This window comes from Sphaeramia orbicularis, chromosome 22, assembly GCF_902148855.1.
Source record: "Sphaeramia orbicularis chromosome 22, fSphaOr1.1, whole genome shotgun sequence".
Classification (NCBI taxonomy): domain Eukaryota; kingdom Metazoa; phylum Chordata; class Actinopteri; order Kurtiformes; family Apogonidae; genus Sphaeramia; species Sphaeramia orbicularis.
Window position 1 is genome coordinate 3684710 of NC_043978.1, and position 20693 is coordinate 3705402.

Genomic DNA, 20693 nt, shown 5'->3' on the forward strand with positions numbered 1-20693 from the left:
GACAGCATACAGTGTGTCCTCAGTCTAATTATATCTCCACAGCACAGACAAAACATGGCAGATAACCGTGAGGGCTTACAGGCTTGCTGCCATGACAACAGAGCAGCGCCTCCCTCTGTCTCTCTCTCACTCTGTCTCTGTCTCTCTCTCTAATGCACATACACACACATACTGTCTGACTCTGTTGCGTGTACACACACACACACACACACACACACACACACACACACACACACACAGGCACACATTTATACAGTACTACATTGGAATCTGCCTTTCCTCTGCTGTTGGAAGCAGGAAAAATATAAGGAAAATACATCAACGGAGAGTAGGGATACCCCCTGTCCTCATCTGGTTTGGAAGGTGAGTGTCTGCATGGTGATTATTGTTTGTTTACATACTGGATCTGCAGAGTAAATGGCACATATCACATGAGAATACTGTAAGTGTGAAATGGAGCATCTTCATAGCGGTTAGCTCTGCCGCTGCTGCATGTACCACGTTTCTATTCCTGTAGATACTTAAAAAAAAAAAAAGATTAGGGTGGAATCTGTCATCGTAATGGTAGATCATAGCTGCGTAGCCATGGTGAAGTCAATTTCCCTCCTCCCTGTGCCACTGCTGAATGCATTAGTCTAATGAGATGTCTGCAGCCTGTGTGCCAAGCAGCAGCAGCAGCAGCAGCATCAACAGCAGCAGCAGTGGTGGTAACCAACAGAGAGGAAGCAGAGAGGGGGGAGAGCCACATCCTGCACACACCAAACATGGCTTTCCCTAAACTGTGAGGGATTTTGGTGTTAGAGTCACCTCTCTAGGCTCCTGGATTTAAAACAGAAGGCTCTTGTGCTTTGACAACCGAAGACAGCAGGTAACCCTCCCCCCGCCTTTCCTCCTTTTCCTCCAGGTTTATTGGCGTGTTATCAGTGCAGGGTGGTTTCCTCCACCACTCATGCATGGCTGCCTTTGTGTTGTCTGGATCATTATGATTTTGCTCAGCTGCATTTGGCCACTGTAAAATGAAGCCTCTCTGACCTGATGTGAAAGTGGAAAGTACATGTCTTCTTGTTCTTCTTCTTTCTCTTTGTCTCCAGCTCCAAATGAGTGTCCCTGCAGCGACGACACAGAAATCAGACAGCAACAGTGAGATGCAGTCGGCTGCAGTCGCTCCCTCCTTCATGCCCAGCCAACAGTCGGGGAAAATACCGGGCAGGAAGAGGGGGAGACCCCCCCTCCGCAATGTTCCCAAGGTGGATTTTCCAAACCGTTACCCTGAGTCGCTCCCTCCCCTCAAAGTGCCAAAGAAGAGGGGGAGAAAGCCGGGCTTCAAGGTCAGCCAGATGTGTGTATGTATGGGAGGAGGGTGTGATGTAGATGCAGCCTGTTTAAAAATGCATGTGTACACAGACTCTGGGGCTCCATGAACCGCAGTCTAACACAGACGCTTAACATCTGCTGTCAACACATTATAAGGAAAAATGATTGTGTCTAAAGTATCTGTGAAGAGGGATGCGCCATTACTGATATTTCTGCTGGTTTTCTAGTGGTACACGCACAAAAACTACAGCTTTATACACATATAACATGTACACCATCACCTCCTTACGTGATTTAGTGCATGTAAATAAATAATATCCCCTGTCCAAAATAAACACTAGGATGAAAACACTTAGTTGTTTTGTACAGCTCAAACCCAGGATGGTGATGACACCACTGGCGATTTCTCCACCCAGCAGCACCCCTGAACCCGACATGAGCTCCATCCCTCAGGACGCAGCCACAATCCCCCACTCAGCCACGCCCCAGGTGTTAACAGGTAAACAAAACAAATACACACAACCCAAACTACATCACAAACACTGTCAACACAGAGACACAAACACCAGCAGTCTGACGCAACCCAATAACAAACACACACAACCTAAACTACATCACAAACACTGTTAACACAGAAACACAAACACCAGCAGTCTGACATGACACAAAAACGAACATATACAACCCAAACTACACCACAAACACTGTCAACACAGAGACACAAACACCAGGGGCCTGTTTCACAAAACTAGGATAAGGGATTAAGCCGGGATATGTTGGCTATCCTGGCTCAACTTATCCATGATCTGGTTTCACAAAAGCAGGATAGGGGAAAGCAGGATATGTTTTGATATAAGTTACCATGGAGATTTAGTCTGTGGTGCTAGCCTGGTCAAGACCAGGCTAAGTTCCAGGATTTATTTTATCTCATCCCTCATCTCAGTCAACAGTCACCACAAATGGAAACCAATAGTTATTCCACTGCCCATTAAACAATGGAATCACAGTAACTAGACCCACTGTCAGTATTTAAACATTTGTGATTATTAATTTCAATAATTTTACATAAATGATGATTTTAGATGATTTTGCAATCATTAGATCAGTTCAGTTCAATTGGGTTTATTCAGACATTTCAAACATTAGACATTTATGCAGATACAATTTTTAAAAACTAAAGAGTCTGTAAAGGAATAGGTTGAAGCCTAACATCATTCTGCTGACCCCCCTATTCATATCACCAAACAAAATTAAATAAAATAGATACCAATGCCTTTAGCTTAGTAACAATAGAAACAACCAAAAACTAAACAATTCAATAGTTTGAGTGGAAAAATGAACATTCACATTATTCATATATTTTCATGACATTTAAACATAGTTTTAAACATAAATAGTGTTGTACAGTCTTTGAACTCAGGATTGAACTTGTTCCAAACATTTTCTCCAACACACAGACTAAATGTGTTCATATTTGTTCTAACAGAAGGTTTATTGAACACATGACTTCCTCTGAAATTAGAAATAATTTCCCATATTTTAATCAAGCTCTGAATATGAACAGGCAACCGATTTTTTTAATTTTCAACATGAATTGTTTTGTTTTAAAGTAGACTAAGTTACCGAACTTTAAAACTTTTAGTTTGATCATAAACTGATGTGTGTGTTCCCTATAGGACACTTTATTGATCAGTAGTATTGGCCTTTTCTGAATAATGTTGATTGGATTTGTATTAGTTCTGTCAGTATTCACCCACACCTCCATGCACTACAACATCTTCACTTCTTTTGTATAGTTATTCCAAGGAATTTGATTACATTGACCCTTTCATTCTCTGTATTATTTATACTTAGGCAACTGACAGTTTCCCATAGACTATGTATGTCATATAAATATAAATATAAATATAAATATAAATATACAAAGAGTAACATGATGTTCCTTTATTGAATAAGGATCAATCAAAGCAAGTAAAACCATCAGCTCCTTTAAAACTGAAGTCACACAGTGACCGTACAAGATAGAAAGAACAGAACCAAAGCATATGATGGAACAGAAGAATAACTACACATTCAAAGGTAGAATACAGCCCACATGTCTGTACACTGAAAGAAATACACGTCTGTACACTGAAAGAAATGCAAGACAAATCCATACATAACAAATGAACAGATAAATGAATGGATGCAGTAGCCTCCCTGCAACACAGTACACACAGTAAACACACAGTATATACACAGTATACATACAGTATACACACAGTATACACACAGTATATACACAGTATGTAACACAAACATCAAAACAGGCCAAATCAATTTAAATTGAATAACAAAAAAAAAAAACAAAAAAAACAAATTCCTCTGTCCCTGCAGGACATATTTACCTTAAATCATGCACCTGAACTAAAATAACTGAACACATATTGGACCCTGGCCAGCTGCCCACTGCGGTCATCAGGGAAGATGGCAGAATTGTCCCAGTCTATGTGTGATGCACTTTTTTGAGGGGGGGGGGGGCTCCCTCCCTCTCCTTCCTCAGGCCACATTGTGGAGGACAGTACAGGCCACAGTGATGTCACATGACCTCAAAGGGCTGACCCTTAAGTGGTGAAGACAGTGAAAGCGTTCCTTCAGGAGGTCAAAGGTCCTTTGGATCCTGGTCCTTGTCCTGGCATGGGCATGACTGTAGGCCTGCTGTGGTTCCTGGGGGTCTGTGGATGGTGTCAGGAGAAAAGGATGGTCGGTAGACCCCCTGTCCCCCAGAAACACACCAGACAATTCACCTGTCGACACAAAACCTCAGCATCACAACCTCATAAATACAGTGACATTCTGGACACAGATAGGATTTAAAAAGTGGTTGTTAATAGAGGCTGTGTGGCTCACCTTGCAATCGGCACTGACAGATTCCAGAGGTCCGATAGACTCAGGAGTCATGGACCGAGCCAGAACCAGAACCAGACCACTGAGACACAACACTGATGAGACAGTCAGCATGGACCATCTGAAATGATAAGATGAAGAATACTAAACCAAACAACGAACATCACAAACAATAAACAGTGTTCATTAACCCAGAAAGGCCCAGCACTACTTTAATGTCAGTTCACAAATGAATTTTCTCTATATCTAACCTTTCTTAAGTGACTTATCTCCATTTGTTATAATATTATCTTCTGTAGTTTGTATTTTATCAGTATAAGTCAGATATTTTCCTGTATTTAATTCACTGATCATGTAGATGTTCATTAAAGCTCAGATTAAAGTTGATGGTTCTTCTATCAGAAACAGATCAAACTGAATAAACAGTGTCTTTTTCAGTCCAATCTGTCATTAACTGAACATACACCCAGTGTGTCCATCCACTGTCATTGATCCAACTCCATGGGTTTTACTGGTGAATCAATGTAGAAGATGACGGTGTTTCCACATTCACTATGGAGCCTCTGAATGTCCAAATGGGACATATCTGATGACCATGAAAAGATGAAGAACTGTATTTTACACTAATTATTGACATGGATTAATAGGATTAGTGGATCAACAGGGATTAAACAGTTTAGATAAGTAGTGATTGATGTTTGGGTCTTTATGGGTTAATTAACAATATCAAAGTCATGAATCATGATAAGATACAACAAGATAAGTTTATTTATCCCAAATGTAAATTCACTGAAGTCAGTGAGCTCATCTATTTATCAGTTATTCAGTCTGATGCAGTTACATTTCCACAGTTTCATTCACATCAACAGTTAGTTTAATTTACAATTTCACAACTCCGTTTTCACAGATGTTAATTAACTCTTTGGGTTGTAATTGTGATGGTTTCAGCGGAGCGGTCAGTGTGTGTTTGTGAACTACTTACTCATTTGGGCTGTCTGTAGTCCTTCGCCACGCTGTCTCTGGTTGTTTTTGTAACTGTGGCGATGTTGTGTTTCTTTTTGATTCGGTCCTTTACTTCCTCGTTAGCCAAAATGAGGAGTTTTGCATCCGACGGGGTAAAGTCCGCTGCTCTAGTTACCATGGTGAATCGGTGAATCTGTGATCGATGTCGGGGTCTATTGAAGAAGCTGGGTGTGCACACTTATCCAGGATGAGTTACACCTGGCTTGATGAATCCGTGTCTGTTCATCCTGGCTTGGTCTTTGTGAAACCGATTAAGCCTGGACTCCCATGTTTTGGATTCGTTGAACGCAGCTTAGTCAGTCATCCTGGATGACGGAATCCTAGTTTCGTGAAACAGGCCCCAGCAGTCTGACACAGCACAATACCAAACACACACAACCTAAACTACACCACAAACACTGTCAACACAGAAACACAAACACCAGCAGTATGATATGACACAAAAATAAATACACACAACCCAAACTACACTGTCACCACAGAGGGACAAACACCAGCAGTCTGACACAACACAAAAACAAACACACACAACCCAAACTACATTACAAACACTGTCAACACAGAGACACAAACACCAGCTGTCTGACACAACACAATAACAAACACACACAACCTAAACTACACCACAAACACTGTCAACACAGAAACACAAACACCAGCAGTCTGATATGACACAAAAACAAACACACACAACCCAAACTACATTACAAACACTATCAATACAGAGACACAAACACCAGCAGCCTGACACAGCACAAAAGCAAACACACACAACCCGAACTACACCACAAACACCATCAACACACAGACACATACACACCAAGGGCCTGTTCCAGAAAGTGGGTTCAACATACTCTGAGTCTAATTCTAAACTCTGAGTCTACTTACCCTGAGTTCAGAAACTCAGAGTATCTGGCTCCAGAACAGTGGCTTTGAGTTGGTTCAAACGAGTCTGAGTAAGTTTACCCCGAGTTAGGTGCATGCACGAACCACAACAAAAAGTCATCATGAATGGAGCCCCGATTCCTGGATTCACCATGGTAACCACTGACAACAAGAGTACCAGTTATTTTGCTCCACTCGAACAAGAGGTTCTAATTCACACATACGGGGAATACGAAGCGGTAACAGTAGAAAATGCAACATTGTTGCTACTGCTAAGGAGAGAGAAGTGTCATGAGAGAAAACTAAAGCCCCAGTTAATGTATAAGTGTGAATCCACTCATCCACTGACTGAACAGTCTACTTGACTTAATAAAAACTTTAGCTTGTAAGTTTAAACATTATTAGATTGAATAACAGTGGTGGGAAAATAAAATCTGAGTAGTTTTTCGGTCCAGTCCCACTGGAGAAACACAGACATGGAGGAAACTGAATATGAAATATAAAAACATCAGTCACAAAGGTATTAGCAGATTACTCTAGGCCTTGATAGTACATCATTTATTCCTATTTGACACTAGCTAATATTCAAAGTAAATATTCAGTGGATATTTAAACCCTTAACAAATGCTCTTCTAACACATGTCCTCTCACCTCAAATCCTGTCTAGTAGATGAATATTTCAGTTCCATTCAGTCAACAGGAAGAAGGCAGAGGCCATAGAAATCCCTGCGGTTGTAAGTAACATACCCAATACTCAGATCTACCACATACGGTAGTTTAAAATATACTGAAGTAGATGTATAGCATAGAGTAAATCTTTACTCATTCACATTCTTTTATGGAATTTTGATTTTAACGTGAGAGTGTGGTAAGTGATGAGAATACATGACTGGATAAATAGCTTGTGCATTCGTATCCTTTTTACCAGAGCACAGCTGGAAAACAGCAAGAGAAGGATACATCAACTTCCATAGCAGCAGCAGGTCAAAGGTCAAAGGGAGACTTACAATAAATGCCAGGTTAAGTCTTAATGTACAACTGTGGATTTTCAGTGCTATACGGTACGTCATATGTTACATGTTTCAACAGTTATCAGTTAAATAGCTTCATAGGAGGCATTTCCTAAAAAAGATGCAAAAAATGGACAAAGACATGTTGTCTTTGGATGGACAGATAAGACAGGCCCATCTAGGAATTCAGTTCACCAGGTGAGGGGGTGCATTGTCACAGGTAATCAGTGGTAACTGTTGGAACAATATTATATATCTTAACTGTTGTATTTTTACTGTTAGAGAATAAAGAAGAACAACAAAATGTGAATTCTTTGTCTTTATTTGACTGGTGATGATTGTGGCAGTAGCTTAATCTGAAAAGTAATTCCTGCAAATTAAATCTGACTTCCTTCCATCCTGAAACCCGAGCTCTAGTCCTGCAGTAGACCACATTAAAACACTTTTGGGGTCCTGGATCAGGATCAGGAAGCAGAGAAGGCTGGCATGGATGTCCTCTGTCTCCCAGTAGGTACCCATCAATCTGTTCCGTAAGTAAAGTGGATACATGTGGGTGTGTTTATATCAGGGAGACAAAAAGGATAATTGCACAAAGTGTTCAGTTACTTAAGCAAATCTGTCTCTCAGGCTACACTCTGGATGTATGTGGAGTCAGGTACAGAGCCAGGACACTTAACTTCTACATTTGTAATGATGTGTGCCAGATCATAAATGAGCTTGATAGTGCAGAGAATGGCATTATTATTGGCTCCTGTATATTGTGACGTATACTGTCATTTTCACCATGTTAGTGATGATACCTGGACGTTGATGCTGTGGAAGGACTTCCTATGAACATAGACCCCTTGGTTTTGTGTAGGAGCAGTAATAAGAATGTGTGTTCCCTCTACACATAATATTACATTTGGAAGACCAGCAAAATGAAGATTATCACTGATCTCAGTCTGAGTTTACAGCAGAATGTCTCTAACATCATTTAAAATATAATTTAGGATTTAATATAGAGTGTAAGATTGAAATGATATGAATAAACTTTATGTCCAACATAAGCAGGAATAACACATAAAGGTGGAAAAAAAAGGGACAAAATAAACTACGAATTTCAACAGAACACTCCAAAATATTGAAGGTAATCACCAACAAAAGAAAAATAATTCACATACTGTACAGTTATTTCACTGTGGCTCTTTAACAACACTTCATGTCCGAAATGAAATAGGAAGAAGCCAAACGAATATTGTTCAACCCCAAATACATAGAATAGATATTCTATATACATATGAATAGATATTCATCAGGAAATTATAGCGCATCTACTCCATGTCTGAAAATCCTCTCCCGACATAAATCACTGCGTATTAACTGTGCTTTTAAATCTATGGGATCGCGTTTGTCTGGACAATCCATGTCTAACAGCATGTTTCAGGTGGGAGGAGACAGGTGAAACCTGGGCTTTCTTAAAGAAAACCTACCACCAAGCAGGTTATGTTCATGAAGTAAGTTACCATGGTGACAGACTCAGGGTTTGACTTACCTCTTCTCTTTCTCTTCTCTTTCTGGAATTGAAAACCTTGAGTTTCCCTCATCTCAGGGTTAACCTACTTGGAGTTTTCACATAACCCGCTATCTGGAACAGGCCCCAGTAATCTGACATGACACAAAAACAAACATACAACCCAAACTACACCACAAACACTGTCAACACAGACACCAGCAGTCTGACACAACACAAAAAACAAATACACACAATCTAAGCCCATTGAAACACGACTCAAATGGGACCCAGACCAGAACACTAAAATAGATCATTATTAAGCTTGGATGGAAATCAGACTCAGACTCATCTTTATTGTCATTCAAACATGGGTGATAGGATTCTGGCACCATGCCAGATTTCTGGTGAGCAGCAATCAGCAAGGGGGAAATGCAGGATATATATCATGTGTGCAAAAAGATCCGTGTCAGTGCAATATTAAGGGTTCCTACCTGGACTTTGATAAACCTCTCACTCATCACCCAGTGGCTTTCACTCCCAAGAAGTCCAATAACGGCTACTAGCCAATCAGTAGTAGAGAGGGGGCGGATCTTGTGGAGACGAAGAAACTGGTTCAGAGCCAACAACTTCAGAGTAGCCAACTGTACATGGTGACACTTGTAGAGATGGAAGACAAGCAGATCAAGAATGGTGAAGACGTTCTGCAGGTTGACAGCAGACTGAAAAATACATGCCATCGGATGTGGAAAAGTGGAGGTGGGAATGGATGGAAAGCCTTACGGCAGTTGGTCCAAGAAATTAATACAACTGGGTGTTTGTTTTTGTACATTATACTTGCACACATTGATATATGTGATGAGCAGTAAAATAGAAACTACTTTCACAGCATGAAGCTGACCCTAGCCGTAGAACTGGTGTGCATGTGTCACAACATGTTACTCGGCTACTGGGAGCAACAGCCATCACATCATATATGTGATGACTGATCATGTTGTCGAACAAAAAATTTGCGTCTGTTCATTCTTAGCAGGACACGATTTGGTATTTACTCAGCTCATTGTGAGCCTCTGCAAAAAATTAGCAGAAGACAAAAATGCCCTTTCTCATCTGTCTCCCGACAGGCATCAAGTTGTTTTATTAGACATGGCATTGCACCCCAGTTTAAGAAACAGGTGGCAGACAAGCTGCACAATTGCCCCTTCTCATTAAACACCGATGAAGCCACATGAAGCTGGTCTTGCACATTTTAAAAATGTGTTAATTTTGTTCAAAATTATTCTAGATGTAGAGTTAGTTGTCCAGTATGAATTAAACAGCAGTAAAAAAATAAGATTTTATGTATTAATGTTGTTTTTGCCCCGACCTCTTATTTATGACGAAGTGAAAGCTCAAACCAAGCATTAGGCCTATTACATCACCGTTGAAAGCTCAGCTCATACTTCCTAATGCAGATCCAGTGGTGGATTAAGGAGCAGAATTGCATTGTATTTACGCAATACTCAAACAACTTGTTTTCATCTGAAATTGCATGAAAAGGCACTTTAGATGCTATAATTTTCAAAATTTTCTCGGAGGAAGGCCCCCCAAACCCCCTTTTACATGATGTATATTTACCGTGAGTTGGGTGGTTGAGGGGCCATAAGACCTTTTTGCTCAGGGGCCAATGATTTCTTAATTTGCTCCCATGCAGACCTGCAAATTGCTGGATGTAGGCCCACCACTGACCCATTCCACATGACCCGACCTGAAGAAAAATATTCAGGCTTGACATTTTTTTTTTGCAATCACCCTTGCATTCAAACCATGTGACACAACTGAACGAAACCCAGTGTCCCGGTTCTCAGTGTATGTAGCACACATATATACAATTAAAATAATAAATAATAAAAGAAAAATAGAAGAGCTAAAATAGAATTAAAGCTACCATAAAATCTTTTAAAATAGAATAAAAATTAACTAATTAAGTATGTACAGTATTGCATAATGAACAGCAGCGGCAACAGTTTAAGGTCGTGGTACAATCGTTCATGTACAGCAGAACCATGAGTAGCAAGACCAACAGTTCCACGGGAAAAAAGTATGAGTGACTGCTAAAAGCAGCAACATCAGGGCATGTTATTTAAAGTGGTCAGTATATGGGGGGTGGAGCAGTTCAGCAGTCTGACTGAAACTGGGTAGAAACTGTTTTTCAGTCTGGATGTTATTACCTGGATGCAGCGCAGCCTCCTGCCAAATGGCAGGGGGGTGAACAGTTTGTGTGCAGGGTGGGTGGGGTCTTGGGGGATGCAGGTGGCTCTTTCCCTGCATCTGGTGGTGTAGATGTCCCTGATTGGTGGTAAGCTGCACCTGATGGTCCTCTGTGCAGACTTTACCACCCTCTGCAATGCCTCCTTTTCTGCCACAGTGTAGCCACTGTACCACACAGTGAGGGAGGAGGTCACCACACTCTCCACCACACAGCTGTAGAAGGTCCTGAGGATGCTAGCATCCAGTCTTGCCCTCTTCACCCTCCTCAGGACATAGAGGTGCTGGTGGGCCTTCTTTACTACAGCTGTGGTGTTGGTGCACCAGGTGAGGGTGTTGGTCAGGTGTACCTCAAGATACCTGAAAGAAGGAACTATTTCCACAGTTGCTCCATTGATGTAGAGAGGAGGTGGGTTGGTGCCAGACCTGTGGAAATCCATAATCAATCAATCAATCAATCAATCAATCAATCAATCAATCAATCAATCAATCAAATTTTATTTATATAACACCAAATTATAACAAAAGTTATCTCATGACACTTGAAATATAGAGCTGGTTGAAACCAGACCTTAAGCCAATTTACAGACACCGAACAGAATTCTGCAGGAGCAAACACTTGATGACAGTAGTGAGGAAAAACTTTAAGCAGGTCCCAACTCCTGGGGGATGGTCGTCTGCCTTGACCAGTTGGGGTTAAAGAGAGAGGGTATAGGAAGAGAGAGAGAGAGAGAGAGACAAGCCACTTTTAGACTGAAATCCCACAAAAAAGGCAAGATGGTAATCCCACCTTTTTTTCCGTCATTGACTGATTTACACAGCCAAGCCAAAGGCGTAACAGAGGTGAGACAGGCTAGACTTTTACACAGCAGACCTGTGTTCCACAATCCAAAGGGCGGTGACACAGCACTAATTTTTAAAGCCCCCAGCGCAGGAGAGACCATGGGCACTTATGGAGGCACTGGCATGGATTCTGTGGCCCGGCATGGCCGGCTTCAGGCCCACTGCAGTCGGCTTCATGCCTGCCATGGCTGGCTTCATGCACGCTGCAGTTAGCTTCATGCCTGGCACTGCCGGCTTCATGCCTGCTGTGGCCAGCTTTGTGCCAGCCGCGGCTGACCTTGTGCATCGGGTGAAAATGGCATGTGGCCACAGAATCATGCCAGTGCCTCCATATGCGCCTGCCGTATCTCAGGTGCAGCGGTTGCCATCATCAAAACACCACACCTTGGTTGTGGAACGAGAGGTGCTCCTTTTACATAGCATTCTGGAATCATGATCCCACCTTTATCATGGCTCTGTTACTACGTCCAGAGGCATTACAAAGCCTCGTGGCCAAATGATCCCACCGTTTCATTCACAGACGTTGTTCCAGAATAAAGGCAAAATATTCCTGCAACAGAAGTACTGTGTAAAAACAGTGGTTCCCAACCTTTTTTGGCTTGTGACCCCATTTTAACATCACAAATTTCTGGCGACCCCAGACATTCAAAACTGAGATGTTTTTTTGCTAAAATTTGTTTTTTATCATGTAATAGTTTGCTATACTATGTTGCAAATAAAAGTTAATTTGACATTTAAGCTATATAATGTATGTGGACGGAAGCAGAAAAGCTAGGTTGAGATTACTACACAAAGTGGTCCGGATATGTACAGTCGGTCGAGCTTGTATTTACAAGGCTGCAAATTAATACTGAAAAAACAATAACACAAACTGAATTATGAAAGAGCTGCAGTATCTTAAACCAGCCACAATGAAGATTTGAAAGATAAACAGCACCACAGTGTTTCAGTTTCAGCTTCAGAGTTTGTCATGTCTTTTATGTATTGTGATTGTCTCTCTCAACTCACCGTATTTTTTAATTTGTATGTTTATTTTTCTTTATTTTTAAATCAATTACTGGAAGTTTCAGGCTACCCCATTTGAATTCCAGGTGACCCCACGTGGAGTCCTGACCCCAAGGTTGAAAAACATTGGGCTACAGAGCGAGAGAGAGATTGGGGGAGGGGGGAGACACATGGATGCACAGCAAACTGAACTAGAACTGTTAAAATCTAGATCAGTTGGTGCTAGCATAATTACCAATAGCTAGAACAAATGTCCATAACTGTTAATACTACTACTCCAAATACAAGTATTAACAGTGGATATACTTCTACTGCAACTGTTAGTACAAATAATAGAAACCTCTACCTCTATCTATGTAACTATATAATAAACACTCTCACAAGTATATGGATAAATGAGTGATGATGGTGATGATGAAGGCAGGAGAGAAGCAGGACCACAGCAGCAGGTCCAGAGACGATCCAGGGAAAATCTGTTATCCCAGTAGTTATCTTATAATATGGGGTGTGTGATCATAAAAAAATAATACTTAGACATCAGTTTCATGGCATTTTCAGAATATGTCATTGTGTAAGCTTATCGTACACACCTTGCAAGCTTACAGGGTCCTCACTGCTTACTCAAAATGTATTCAGACAGGCTTACTCAATTCCATAATTTCACTTTTATCTGCTGCCATCTTATGTACCTATGTGCTTTATATATGTATGTGTGTAATTTTAATTGAGTTTTATTTTAACAATTTTGTACGATGACCTTGAGTGTCCTGAAAGATGCCTATAAATAAAATGTATTATTATTTTATTTTATTATTACTTGCCCCTTACTTCCTGTGTATGATAAGCCTACACAATGACATATTCCGAAAATGCCATGAAACTGATGTCTAAGTGTTGTTTTTCATGACCATATACCCTGTATTATAAGAGGACGATTGACTTGCGGTGATTCCTTCCATTTCTTCTCAGCCGGTAGCAGACATGGTTTCATTGCTCGTTGCTTCCATGTTTGTTGCTGCTGTGGCTGTGTGGAATTCCCATTCCCACAATGCACTTTGTGCCAAAATTTCAGAAAAGGCCCAAGTAACATATTGGTTTGGTATGTGAACTTGAGTCTGGTTTCGACCGGTTCGATATGTAAAGTGTCATGAGATAATTTTTGTTATGATTTGGCATTATACAAATAAAATTTGATTGATTGGTTGATGATGAACAAACAGACTGCTTGTGATGGAGTCATTTTTGAAATTGTTCACTGTGAGGGAAGTGATTTAGGTGTGTAAGCATGGAAAGACTAATGGATTAGTGATAATTAGGCTATCACGCTGGTTTTACAAATTTGAACAAACATTTGTGATGAAAGTCATATGCTGCTTTAAACCACATTAATGTTGATCCTTTAATACCTATGCATTGTTCCAATCATCGCAGGAGAATACGATGGTCGACAGTGTTGAATGCCACACTAAGGTCTAGTCAGATCAGTATAGAAACAAGACCCTTATCTGAAGCAGTTAGAAAGTCAATGGTAACTTTGACCAATTCTGTTTCTGTACTATGATGTTCCCTAAAACCTGACTGGAAATTCTCAAATAAACTGCTGGCCTGAAGGAAGTCACATAACTGATTGGCTACTATTTTCTCCAGAATCTTAGATATGAATGGGAGATTAGATATGGGTCTATAGTTAGCTAAACCTGCAGGGTCAAGGCAGGGCTTTTTGAGAAGTGGTTTGATTACAGGTACTTTAAAGGACTGTGATACATAGCTTGTTGATAATGACAAGTTAACCATATCAAGGTGGTGGCTGCTAAGTAAAGGTAAAGCATCTTTAATGAGCTTTGTTGGAACTGGGTCTAAGGGACGAGTAGACGGTTAAGAGACTATCAAAATTAGCTGACTGATCTCTATGGGAGAAAAGCAATCTATATAACCAAGTGGTTTAACAGTAAACTCTGTGGTTGCTGAAAAGAAACCTGTGATTGTTCTTATTTCCCTCTATTAGTGATGAACAATAAGATACTCTAGCAGAACAAGGTGCCCTCCTGTATTTATTTAAACCATCCTACCAGGCTAGATGGTGCTCTTCCAGTTTAGTTTAGAATTTGGGTTTGCTGCTTTAATTGGCAAGTATGAGAATTAAATCAGCAAGCCTGCGTCCCTTGTTTTATAATCCTCTTTTTTAGTGGAGCGATAAGATCTAATGTTTTTTTGCAGAGAGTCTGCTATACTATCAACAAACTCATCAAATTGAGATGGAGTAAAATTGACCGAGTTAGGGAAAGAATCTGCTGTGTAATTCAGATGTGAAATTCAATTTAGCGTTGTTAAGTGTTTAGCGTTAAACATTTTTGGCAGGAAGGAATCATTAAATAACAAAAATTCAAAAGTTATTTAGGCAGTGGTTAGAGAGGAGAGACTTTTGTGGAAAGACTATCAAGTCTTCAAGTTCCACACCATAAGTCAAGACTAAGTCAAGGGTGTGATTAAAACAGTGAGTGGGTTTGTGAACTATGAAGAAGGAGCTGAGCTGAGAGGTGGCACTCTCGATGTACTGGTCAATCTATGTTCCTACCCTCACCTATGATCATGAGCTTTGGGTCATGACCAAAAGGACAAGATCCCGGATACAAGCGGTCGAAATGAGCTTCCTCCATAGGGTGGCTGGGCGCACCCTTGGGGATAGGGTGAGGAGCTCAGTCACCAGGGAGGAGCTCAGAGTAGAGCCGCTGCTCCTCCACATCGAGAGGGGCCAGCTGAGGTGGCTCAGGCATCTGTTTTGCATGCCTCCTGGATGCCTCCCTGGGGAGGTGTTCCGGGCATGTCCCGCCAGGAGGAGACCTTGGGGAAGACCTAGGACACGCTGGAGAGACTATGTCTCTCGGCTGGCCTGGGAACACCTCGGGGTCCCCACGGAAGAGTTGGAGGAGGTGTCTGGGGAGAGGGAAGTCTGGGCATCCCTGCTTAGACTGTTACCCCCGCGACCCACGAAAAAAAATTATGAATGCATGGTAGATGCAAACTTAGTGGTTGCAGGTTCCTGATGGAACAGTCCATTGAGTAAAACAGTTCCAGTGGGCTTGATGGACCAATTATAGTTCCGCCCAGGCATCCATGGTAGCTTGACCAGGGGTGTCAGGTGTTGGTTTTATGTTAATATTTGTGTGTATAATTGGGTATGGGATTTTATTGTTATATCATCACGTTGTACATATATATTGGTGTATGATACGAATATGGGTGTTGATACTGTATAATTCACTGTGTTGTAAAGCTGGGGTGTGTCAATGATTCCCCCTGTTCTACATCTGCCACCACTTGATGGATCATGGGCATAAAAGCCTCACAGTTGTCTTTGGTGGTTGTTGGGTATGGTGTGAAGTAGTTTGGATATTTGAGTTTGCTGACTAATGGTTGTTTTATTAATTTCTGCTGACAAATGATTGAAAATAAAACAAAAAGGTAAAAACCTTAACTTGGCTCTCGCTGAATTCAATCTCGACTATGCGTCTCGGCCAGCTTGACAGGGGAAGACAATGGTGTAAATGACAATATGTTTATTAGTATTTGGAATTTGGGAGGAATTATGTTGGCACTTTCTAGAATAAAGCATTCAATTTATTGAAATACATGTTAAGCTTTTTTGTTTCTTGTCTCTTCTGTTAAATAGAACCAAATGGAAGCCCAGCAGAAATGAAACTAATATTCCACGACTCTAATAATGATGTAGTCATGGTATGTATTGGCTTTTTCTCCCTCTCTCAGTCTGTATCTACATCAACAAACAGGCTAACACAGGCCCAAACCTGGACAGGAAGAAGATCCAACAACTGCCGGATCACTTTGGACCCGACCGGCCCTCGGTGGTTCTGCAGCAGGCTGTTCAAGGCTGCATCGACAGTGCCTTCCAGCAGAAGACTGTCTTCACCCTCCTCACACAAGGCTACGGGGGAGAAAAAATATCAGGTGTTGTACAAAGACCCCTTCCAGGTGTTTTTTTTTTTTTTTTTACCACCATTACAGGAGGAAGTACTGAATAAAAGCATGCAATCGCACCAGAGATGGACAAGATTTCACTTAAATCTACTTCAAAGATGATTTATTCGTGGGAAAGACAAACAATGTAATTAACGCTTCAGTAGACAGTATTTTTGACGTCAGTGGGAAAAAATTCCACAACAGCTTCTCATCATCTTGTAATTGACAAGGTCTGAAAGGATACTAGACCCTCTTCAGCAGAAGTTGTTGATCAAACATAGAATTTTTCAGAAAGCCAGATGATTGGCAGCTGTAATGGCTGTCAAATCTCTGTCACTCATTAGAGGAAATGTGGCAGCTCTACCACCATGACTTTGCCTTCACTTTTCAGCACTGTATCTTCTGATACTTCAATTTCTTTATTAAACTTTTCATACATAGTTTAAGAAAGAACACAAAATCACAGACAAGAGCTTATGACCAGAATGTTCAAGGATCGGTGACACCGTAAAGCTATTAAAATAAAATAACACACACAAAAAAAACATACACACACACACACACAAAAAAAAATTAATTAAAAAAATAAAAAATAAAAAAGACATATAAAACAACACAAAACATGATATATGTATTACAAGCTGTTAGTGAAGTGGTATTGGGTTGTTAGCACAAGATTGGAAGAAAAGATTAAAGTAAAAAAAAAAAAATCAATCAGAGTTTACAGGCAAGTCTAGTTTCCGAACATATTCAAAAAAAGGGTCCCATATTTTAGAGGATTGTTGTTGTGAGCCCCTCAACAAGTATCTGATTTTTTCCAAATTGCTAAAATAAAGTACATCCCTGATCCAATGAGAGTGAGATGGTGGAATAGCCGATTTCCATTTTAGAAGAATCAGTCGTTGCGCCAACAGACTGACAAAGGCTATAAAAGATCTGTTTCCTGAAGACAATGAAAAAACATTTGAAGTTGCACCAAACAGAGCAATAGTGGAACTTGGCACAATACTTTCCCCAGTGACCTCACTCAAAGTGTTGAAAATTTTGGACCAATAAGAGAATAATGTTGAGCATGTCCAGAACATGTGAATAAGTGATGCATCAGCCTGATGACACCGATCACAAGTTGGATCTATATTTGGATACATTCTTGAAATCCTGACCTTCATCAAATGGGTTCGATGTAAAATTTTGCACTGTATAAGGCCATGTTTCGCACAAATTGAGGAGCAGTGAACTTTATCTAAAACCTCCTCCCACATATCATTGGTTAACTCAATTTCCAAATCATTTTCCCAAAATGCCTTGATAGAGGTCAAGGATGCCATTCTTGATGAGTGAATCTGAGCATATACATATGAGATCATCCCTTTCAATGCAGGTGCTGGTTCAAGAAATACATCTCGAGGCAAATCAGGAGGCAGGGCAGGAAAAGAGGGAAACTTTTCAGCTACAAAACTGCGTATTTGTAAATACCTGTAAAAGTGTGAAAAGTGTGAAAATTTCTCGGACAGCTGTGTTTGCGCCTTGCAAACGTATCGTCAATATAGAGATCCTTAAATGTTTTAACGCCCTTACTACACCAGACATTGAAAGCCCTATCCATTAGAGACGGAGCAAAGGCATGGTTTGATAATATTGGGGCTAAGATGGAATATGTTGTAAGACCAAAGCTGCGCCGAAATTGGTTCCATATTTTTAAGCCTGTTTTTACAATAACATTATTAGTATATGCTTTAACGGAAAGATTAACATGTGAGTGAACCAGAGCAGAAAGAGAAACAGCTCTACAAGTAGCAATTTCCATCTTTAACCAGACAGGAGTAGACAATCGTGAATGCGAATGTAACCAAAACTGAATAATCTTAATGGTAGCGGCCCAGTAGTAAAATCGAAAATTGGGCAGAGCCACCCAATTTCTTTGGCCTTTGCAAAAATTGTTTACGTAATCTAGGGGTTTTCCCATTCCACATAAAGTCTGAAATGATAGAATCTAGTTTTTGAAAGAATAACTGTGGGAGGAAAACTGGGAGAGAATGAAAAAGATATAAAAATCTGGGAAGTATGTTCATTTTAACACTGTTAATATGGGCAGCCAATGACAGCGTCAGCACTGACCAGCGAGCTAAGTCTTTTTGGACTTGAGCCACGAGACGAGTGAAATTTGCACTGAAAAGCTCTTTATGTTTTTTAGTTACCTGTACTCCAAGATATTTAAATTGACTGCTAGCAATCTTAAAAGACAAGGTATGCATCGGGTATTTACAAGTGGCCTTATTAAGAAGAAGTAATTCACTTTTATTCAAATTCAGTTTGTAGCCAGATATCGTTCCAAATGAGTCAAGAAGAGAGAGAGCTGCTGGAATTGACACAGAAAAGTCTGTGATATAGAGGAGAAGATCATCTGCATAAAGCAACACTTTTTGTTCTTGACTGCAACTGACAATGCCTTTAATCAAAGGATTACTACAGAGAGCAATAGAGAGGGGTTTGATAGCTAAGGCAAATAACGGGGGACTAAGAGGACAGCCCTGATGCATAGAGCGATGTAGAGGGAAGTATGATGACTGATTATTATTGGTTCTAATTGAAGTCGAAGGGAGGAATACAAAAGTTTCACCCAAGAGATAAAGTTTACCCCAAACCCAAATTTTTGTAATGTGTAAAATAAATACACTGTAAAAACACTGGTTCACCTGGTCGGCTCAACACACCAGGACGGGACACCCACCCCATCGCAGGAGTCCTAGTAGTAGTAGTAGTAGTAGTAGTAGTAGTAGTAAAATAAATATCCCCACTCTACCCGGTCAGAGGCCTTTTCGGCATCCATAGATATGAATGCTCGTGGGAGGTTGGATGTTGGAAGATTATAGATAGTATTGAACAGACGCCTCAGGTTGAAAAAAGAATGTTTATTTTTAATCAACCCTTTTTGATCACGAGAGATTATAAGAGGCAAAACTATTTCCAATTGAATTGCAAGCATCTTTGACAGCAATTTAAAATGTACATTTAACAAACTAATTGGCCTATAAGAACAACAATTTAGAGCATCCTTGTCTTTTTTCAAGAGTAGAGAGATCGAGGCCTGATTGAGAGTAGGAGGTAGTCTTGAAGTGGCAAAAGATTTGTTAAACATGTCTATTAAAAGTGGAGCTAGCTTATCCAAAAAACACTTATAAAATTCCCCCAGAAAACCGTCTGGGCCCGGACATTTACCAGTAGGCATTGACTTAACGGCTCTAGACAATTCAGCAGTGGTTATTGGTTTCTCCAACTCTTCTGACATATCCGAACCCACCTGAGGAATTTCCAAGGTAGAGAAAAAGTTATCATATTCTAATCTATCCACATTGGTTTCTGAAGAGTACAAAGATTTGTAGTAGTTTTGAAATTCCTCATTGATTTTTATTGGGTCTATTGTAATGCCTAAGGAGATACAAAGTTTAGGTATTTGCTGTGAGGAAATGTTTTGATGCAACTGGTGAGCTAAAAGCCTACCTGCTTTGTCACCCTGTTCAAAGAATACACTACCTGTTTTTTGTAATAATTTAACAGCATGATCTGCAGCTAGAGTATTGAACTCAGATTCCACTATAAGGCGCTGCTTGTATATATCAGAAGTGGGAGTATTTGCATTAGCAGCATGCAATTGAGCAATTTGTTTAGTAAGACTAGCAATTTTCTCTTTCTTTTTCCTCCTCTCATGACTCAAGTAAGAAATTACCTGTCCCCTAATGTATGCTTTTAGTGTCTCCCATAAGACAGACGCCGAAATATCAGGTGTTTTATTAAAGCTTAAAAACAGATCAATTTGCTTAGAAATAAAGTTGTTAAAATTATCATCTGACAGCAAGCATGTGTTAAAATGCCAAGGAGACCGTGACTGAATATTCCCACTAAACTGGATACTGATAGTCACAGGTGAATGGTCAGAAATAACAATAGGTTCATATGAGCATGAGTCAGAGTTAACATTAGGAAGAAGTCTACTGTCTAATAGGAGATAA

At 40.4% G+C, this 20693-nt stretch overlaps 1 protein-coding gene across 3 annotated transcripts in view; it reads left to right on the forward strand.

The window, feature by feature from the left end:
* Positions 1–215: 215 nt before the first annotated feature.
* Positions 216–20693, forward strand: part of LOC115413587 (sex comb on midleg-like protein 4) — a 36255-nt gene continuing 15777 nt past the window's right edge. Inside the window, exons 1-4 of one of the 3 annotated variants that reach the window (XM_030126551.1) lie at positions 216–363; positions 1092–1328; positions 1684–1813; positions 16471–16671. In XM_030126551.1, coding sequence (XP_029982411.1) covers positions 1098–1328; positions 1684–1813; positions 16471–16671 — 562 coding nt within the window. In that variant the 5' untranslated portion in view covers positions 216–363; positions 1092–1097. Of the gene's footprint in view, positions 364–685; positions 869–1091; positions 1329–1683; positions 1814–16470; positions 16672–20693 lie in introns of those variants that run through there. The other 2 variants (XM_030126550.1, XM_030126549.1) reach the window with 2 other exon arrangements.